Source organism: Littorina saxatilis, linkage group LG10 (genome assembly GCF_037325665.1).
Source record: "Littorina saxatilis isolate snail1 linkage group LG10, US_GU_Lsax_2.0, whole genome shotgun sequence".
Taxonomy (NCBI): Eukaryota; Metazoa; Mollusca; class Gastropoda; order Littorinimorpha; family Littorinidae; genus Littorina; species Littorina saxatilis.
The window spans coordinates 15,684,318-15,691,572 of NC_090254.1; the positions used below are offsets into that span (position 1 = coordinate 15,684,318).

Sequence of the window (7,255 nt, forward strand, 5' to 3'; positions counted from 1 at the left end):
AGTTGAAATGCAATACCAAAGTCCGGGCTTCGTCGAAGATTACTTGACCAAAATTTCAACCAATTTGATTGAAAAATGAGAGCGTGACAGTGCCGCCTCAACTTTCACGAAAAGCCGGATATGACGTCATCAAAGACATTTATCAAAAAAACGAAAAAAACTTTCGGGGATATCAATCCCAGGAACTCTCATGTAAAATTTCATAAAGATCGGTCCAGTAGTTTGGTCTGAATCGCTCTACACACACACACACACACACACACACACACACACACACACACACACACACACATACGCCACGACCCTCGTCTCGATTCCCCCCTCTACGTTAAAACATTTAGTCAAAACTCGACTAAATGTAAACAAGTCGCGTAAGGCGAAAATACAATATTTAGTCAAGTAGCTGTCGAACTCACAGAATGAAACTGAACGCAATGCCATTTTTCAGCAAGACCGTATACTCGTAGCATCGTCAGTCCACCGTTCATGGCAAAGGCAGTGAAATTGACAAGAAGAGCGGGGTAGTAGTTGCGCTAAGAAGGATAGCACGCTTTTCTGTACCTCTCTTTGTTTTAACTTTCTGAGCGTGTTTTTAATTCAAACATATCATATCTATATGTTTTTGGAATCAGGAACCGACAAGAAATAAGATGAACGTGTTTTTAAATTGATTTGGACAATTTAATTTTGATAATAATTTTTATATATTTAATTTTCAGAGCTTGTTTTTAATCCAAATATAACATATTTATATGTTTTTGGAATCAGAAAATGATGGAGAATAAGATGAACGTAAATTTGGATCATTTTATAAATTTTTATTTTTTTTACAATTTTCAGATTTTTAATGACCAAAGTCATCAATTAATTTTTAAGCCACCAAGCTGAAATGCAATACCGAAGTCCGGGCTTCGTCAAAGATTACTTGACCAACATTTCAACCAATTTGGTTGAAAAATGAGGGCGTGACAGTGCCGCCTCAACTTTCACGAAAAGCCGGATATGTCGTCATCAAAGACATTTATCAAAAAAATGAAAAAAACGTTCGGGGATTTCATACCCAGGAACTCTCATGTAAAATTTCATAAAGATCGGTCCAGTAGTTTAGTCTGAATCGCTCTACACACACACACAGACAGACAGACACACACACACACACACACACACACACGCACGCACATACACCACGACCCTCGTTTCGATTCCCCCTCGATGTTAAAATACTTAGTCAAAACTTGACTAAATATAAAAAGCACACAAATATGTTTGACGCGCGGAAGGCCTAGAAACATGTAAAAAAAAACCACCACTAACATTGAATGCAGCCAAGGTACACACAAACTCACTCTCCCTCTTTTCTCCCTGTCTCTGTCTCTCTCTGTCTGTGTCTGTCTGTCTGTCTCTCTCTCTTTCTCTCGCTCTCTCACACACACACACACACACACACACACACACACACACACACACACACACACACACACACATAGGGGGATTGTCGCCTATTTGTAGACATTGTGTATTATTTTTGTACTTCCGTCAAAATGCGGTTATATGAGGACCTGTTTTGACTTTTATGTTTGAAGACAGGGCCGGACTACCGGGGGGGTTATGGGGGTTGCGCAACCCCCCCCCCCCCCCCCTAGCCTGAACATGTACCTTACTTATTTAAAACATTTTTTATTATTGCTTATTTTATGCCGTTTCATGCAAGAAGCGACCATTTTCTTATCTCAGAATATGACCTACCCATCAGCTTCAGGGGGCTTCGCCCCCTGACCCCCCAGGGGCGGACGAGGGGGAGGGGGGGGTTTCTAGGGTTTCCGGACCCACCTTATAAATATAAAAATATAAAAATATTGAATGAGGTATGCATTTCTTTATTTTACATTGAGTTTCAATTTTGGGGGTTATAATCAGTGACAAAATCTGCTGCCTGAAACTGGTAATGATCATCCTCAGAATGCACCAGATTGCACCATTTTGCATCCTTTTTTTCAAAATTTTCCGGGGGGGCATGCCCCCGGACCCCCCTAGCAAGCTTGGCGCTTCGCGCCGTCGGCTCGGCGCTTTGCGCCGTCGGCTCGGCGCTTCGCGCCGTCTGCTCGGCGCTTCGCGCCGTCGGCTCAGCGCTTCACGCCGTCTGCTCGGCGCTTCGCGCCTTCACACCCATATCTTCACAATACACTTTTGAACCCCCCCCCCCCCCCCATAAAATGAACTGATCCGCCCCTGCTGCCAGGGGGGATATCCCCCTGGACCACCTCTAGCAACCCCCCCCCCCCCCCCTCCTCTTAGCCTAGTCCGGCCCTGGAAGAGATAGAAAGTTGAAAATAAATGGAATGTTTAGGGAATTCGATACAAATGCAGCGGATAGATCTAACAGAAGAAGAGCGGAGACTTTGTTGTGATCAAGAGCAGTGATCATGAGTAGGTCATTTACAATGCGCAACAAAGCAGTTTCAGTTGAGTGGTTCGCACGATAGGCGGACTGGTGTACGTTCAAAAGGCTGTTTGCTTCAAGGTGTGCATTGAGCTGATTTAGGACAACCTTTTTCCATGATTTTGGACCAGAATGGCAAGTTTGAAACGGGTCTATAATTTTTGAGGGACGGCTTCTTCAAAAGAGGTTTTACAACAGCTGTTTAACAAGCTAGTGGAACTGAACCCGAGGAAAGTGACTCATTTATCAGATTGGTAATGATGGGGAGAAAGACGTCTAGGTTGTCATACATCAGTTTGGTTGGCATGGGGTTAAGTTCACATGTTTTGGGTTGGGTGGCTGAAACCAGCTTGCGGACAGACTCCACTGACACTGGACTGAAACTAAAAAAAATACGGACCAGAATATTGTGCCGCATGCTGGGCTGACTGACTTTGATCAACAGAAATGTTGAAGCTGTTACGAATTTTTACAACCTTCTCGCGAAAGAAATCCGAAAAAAGCATCAGCAAGTTGGTCTGCTTCACTTTCGCTGTGAACTTGGGTTCTTTATCGTGCGCATGCGTGCACATGGGGGTGTTCGAACACCGAGTAGAGTCTGCACAGAGTTTACTATGGGAAACAAATCCCTCGCCGAACGTGTAAATCGAACCCACGCTGATAGCGACATCTGGATTTAAAGCCAGCGCCTCAACCGACTGAGCCATTTCCCCGCTCGGACTGGATGAAGACAATACCGTAGTAAGCTTACTCCATTACAATGGAAAATAAAATGGATCATATCTTAATTGTTATGTCTGAGTAATTTTTGTATTTCTCATTCTGTGTCCCCGAGGAAGACCCAAAGGGTAAACCGAGAGAGATCGAGAGATACAGATACAAAGAGGCATGCAAATATACTGCATAATTGTGTGTCTTGTGATGTCAACATTTACATGACAATTATGCAGTATATTTGCATGCCTCGTTGTATCTGTATCTATCGATCTCTCTCGTTTTCCGCTTGGGGTCTTCCTTGTCTGTCTATCTCTCACGCACACGCACACACACACACACACACACACACACACACACACACACTCTCACCCTCTCTGTCTGTCTGTCTATCTGTCTGTCTGTCTGTCTCTCTCTCTCTCTCTCTCTCTCTCTCTCTCTCTCTCTCTCTCTCTCTCTCTCTCTCTCTCACCTCGGATGCAGGCTGGATGAAGACAATACTTTAGTATGCTTACTCCATTATAATGGAAAATAAAACAGATCATATCTTAATTATTATGTCTGATTTGTTTTCGTATCTCTCATCAACCCCACACCCCATTGTCTCGTGATGTCCAAATCTACATGAAAATTATGCAGTATATTTGCATGCCTCTTTGTATCTGTATCTCTCGATCTCTCTTGGTTTACCCTTTGGGTCTTCCTCGGCGACACAGAATACGAATAAAGCAGATACAAGAAGAAGACATACGAAAGAATAGAAAGAAGAACTTCAGATTTGATGATAGACGAACCAAAACAAGCGGACAGAGGAGTAAGGGGGCTATTGTGGAATCAGATTGGTTATTGTAGTATTATTGTCTATGTCTCGAAAGCAAGTATTGGTTTGTGAGTCAGACGACTTGATCCTCAGAAAAATGATAAAGAACAAAGTCACACACTGGTATTGCTCGTTTGCGATCAGTCTGAGACCCGGTTTTTCGGTTTTATCTTGCAAGCTACACACATTTTTATATTAGAAGAAGAAAATATGTTCCCTTGAAGTATACCTAATAGAGTGTAGGCAGATTGGTATTAATTAGGTCTTCATAATTTCCTCTACCAGATAATAAAAGGTAAGCCCTTGTCCGGGCCCCTGGACCAGTTTTGCCAAATCGAGGTCAAACTCGTGCATTTCATGGCGAAACGTCTGTCTCATCCAGGTTGGACTGTGTCGGGGTTTTCCCGCATCGAACAATTGTTGCTTAAGGGGTTGTCTTTAAAGCTCACTGCCCTGACTCTCTTCCCACACTGTGTTAAGAAAATTTTCTTCCCGACGCTTCCGTCATCTGCTTCAGGGGAAATTCAAAGAGGTTGGTGAAGCTATTTATCTCTATAAATGAAGTATTACGAAGTGTTGCACATCGAGATAGGTCAGGTTAGTTCTGTTAGTGTCTATACTTAATGCCAATGGGTTTTTCGGGTTTGTATTTCGCGTATTTTACCCGTGAATCGGCCGAATGACGGACCTGTCGCTGCACAGCTGCAAAGTTTGTCGCTTCGAGCGCAAAATAGTGAGGAAAACGCGTCTTGTAAGTAATGCTAATACATTCTACCAAAACCTAAACATGTCTGCACCAATCCTGCCAAGTGTCGTAGTTGTAGTCCCCCGCAAACAGCTGTAATCGAAAGAAGAATGTGATCATTCCTGCAGATTTGTGTGTCGTGCACCCGATCTGACCAAATTTTAGCGTGTCGTACACCCGCTGTGACGTTTTTCACGTCGTGACGTCCACCCGATGCTCACGTTCTGTGTCGTCTCTCCGATCGTGCACTTACCTTTTGCACATGACCTTGTTTGTTTGTATTCTGATCGTCTTGGAGTGATTTTTCAGGGACAACATGGATCAGGTCATGGAAGTTGTGGAAGAAGAAGAAGCGGAGTTATCCGCTGAATTTATGGATAGTTACCTGGACATAGTCCAAACTCCAGAAAAGGAGGCAAAGGTGACACCCAAAGAAACATCGACACCCAAAGAGAAATCGACATGTAAGTTATATTTTATTATTATGTAAGCCTGTGCAGGATCATGTTTATGGGCCGCTCACACGTGGATTCTTGCACACGTCGATTCTTGTCAAAATTCAGGTTAGCGACAACAATGATGTAGCTGTAAACCTATTGAACTGACAGCTGAAAGCAGCGATTGGCTGCACCTCATGTCAATAAGTTATAGCTACAACATTGTTATCGTTTTTTGACAATAAGGATTAACGTGTGAGCCATCCATTACCACCAGTTGACTGTAGCTGTTGTCCGTGTGCAGGTATTGGCAACGCTTGATTATGATAATATGAAAGCGTACTGATCATGTTATAGTTATAGTTTTACAATGCAACAACGGACTATTGTACCTGAATAATGTTTATATACATTCGATCTGGTTAGACTAACACAAGCTTTTTGTATCTTGTTGTATGTGGACAGCTGCTGACGATGGTGCTGGGCCTTCGACAGAGAAGCCAAAGTCGCCCAAGAAGAAGAAGACACCCATGAAGAAGAAGATGGAGGCCTCGGCTGACAAGTCAGTGCACCAGTGCCACGAGTGTGGTAAAACTTACAAGCATTACCGCACCTTGTGGGCTCATCAGCGCTTTGATCATGGTGAAGGAAAAACAAATCATAAATGCACCATATGTGACAAAAAGTTCACAAAAAAATTGATCTGACGTCACACCGCAACGTGAAGCATGACAAGATTAAGCCTTAATTATTCATGTGATTCATGCGGCAGATCTTATGCAAGTCCTAAAAGCTTGTACCCCTCAAAGCATGTGTGCAAAGGGAAACCAAAAGAGGTGGCCTGCACCCAGTGTGGCAAGACCTTTGCACTAAAAAGGTTTCTGAGTGACCATGTCTGTTACCATCACACACGGGCAGGGTGTTCTTGTAAGGTGTGTTTTGCACACTTCAAGCACCGTGAACAGCTACGCCGCCATGTGGCGAAAGGCTGTCCAATGTCTGCATCTACTTGAGTATGCACCTTTAAATGACCTTGACCTTCAGGTGATATTAAAAGTCAAACAACTGAAGCTGGCAATGACACCATACATTCAGAACTATTTTACACATTTTTCCACCCAAAATACACCACATGACCTTGACTCCAGGTCAAGGTCACACAAGACATGGCTATCAATTCAACAGATAGGAAGCACATTGGTGTTTATTGGCACTTTCTACCAAGAGACATTGTCATTTAGTGGTAAAGTCACGTTTTGGACACATTTCAGAGGGGTCAAAATGACCTTGACCTTGAAGCAAGGTCAACCAAACTGGTATCAAAAGATAGGGCTCACTATGCCCTATATACCACTTGTAGCTCGGGTCGACATTTTCAAAAACTTGGGAGAAAATTGGAAAAATGTGAAAAATAACTGTTTTTAAAGGCCCGTGACCTTGACCTTGAAGCAAGGTCAAGTCACTATGTATGTTTTTTTAAGGTCTTGTCATCATACACCATCATGCCACATTTGGCGCTGATAGACTTCATAGCGGCTGAGAAAAAATCCAACGTTTAAGTTTTTGGGACAGACGGCCGGACGGAGGGACGGACGACTAGGCTGAGTACATAGACTCACTTTTGCTTCGCATGTGAGTCAAAAATCTCTTTGTTTATAATCAGTGTAACTTCTGTAAGATGTTTAAAGATCCATTTGGACAGGGGCATACCAGCTACCTGCATCGCACAGTGCAGTGTATCTACCCTAGACTGTCATGTCAACCCAACTGTGGGGCCTGGATGGAAGATAACTTTATTCCTGCCCCAACACCCCTTTGCAATGGTTGAAAGGTAAGCGAGACTAAGAGTACTTACCAAGGTGTCTTTATCCACATTGGTGGTAAGATCCGGCTATTGTCATCTCCATGACTGTGTCTGAAAATGACTCCATGCCAGTCAGAATACAAAAGAACAAAGCTATACATGTAATTCGTGTTTATGTATGGGGGATGACACAATGTAACAAGTGAGAAAGGTCATGTGCAAAAGGTAAGTGCACGATCGGAGAGACGACACAGAACGTGAGCATCGGGTGGACGTCACGACGTGAAAAACGTCA

General features: G+C 43.3%; 1 protein-coding gene across 1 annotated transcript; it reads left to right on the forward strand.

Annotated features, from left to right (window-relative positions):
* Positions 1–4,884: 4,884 nt before the first annotated feature.
* LOC138978259 (zinc finger protein 611-like) lies at positions 4,885–6,846 on the forward strand. The gene is made up of 2 exons (XM_070350926.1): positions 4,885–5,183; positions 5,622–6,846. The coding sequence occupies exons 1-2, from the start codon at positions 5,036–5,038 to the stop codon at positions 5,861–5,863; spliced, it is 390 nt and encodes a 129-aa protein (XP_070207027.1). The 5' UTR covers positions 4,885–5,035; the 3' UTR covers positions 5,864–6,846.
* The last annotated feature ends 409 nt before the right edge of the window (positions 6,847–7,255 follow it).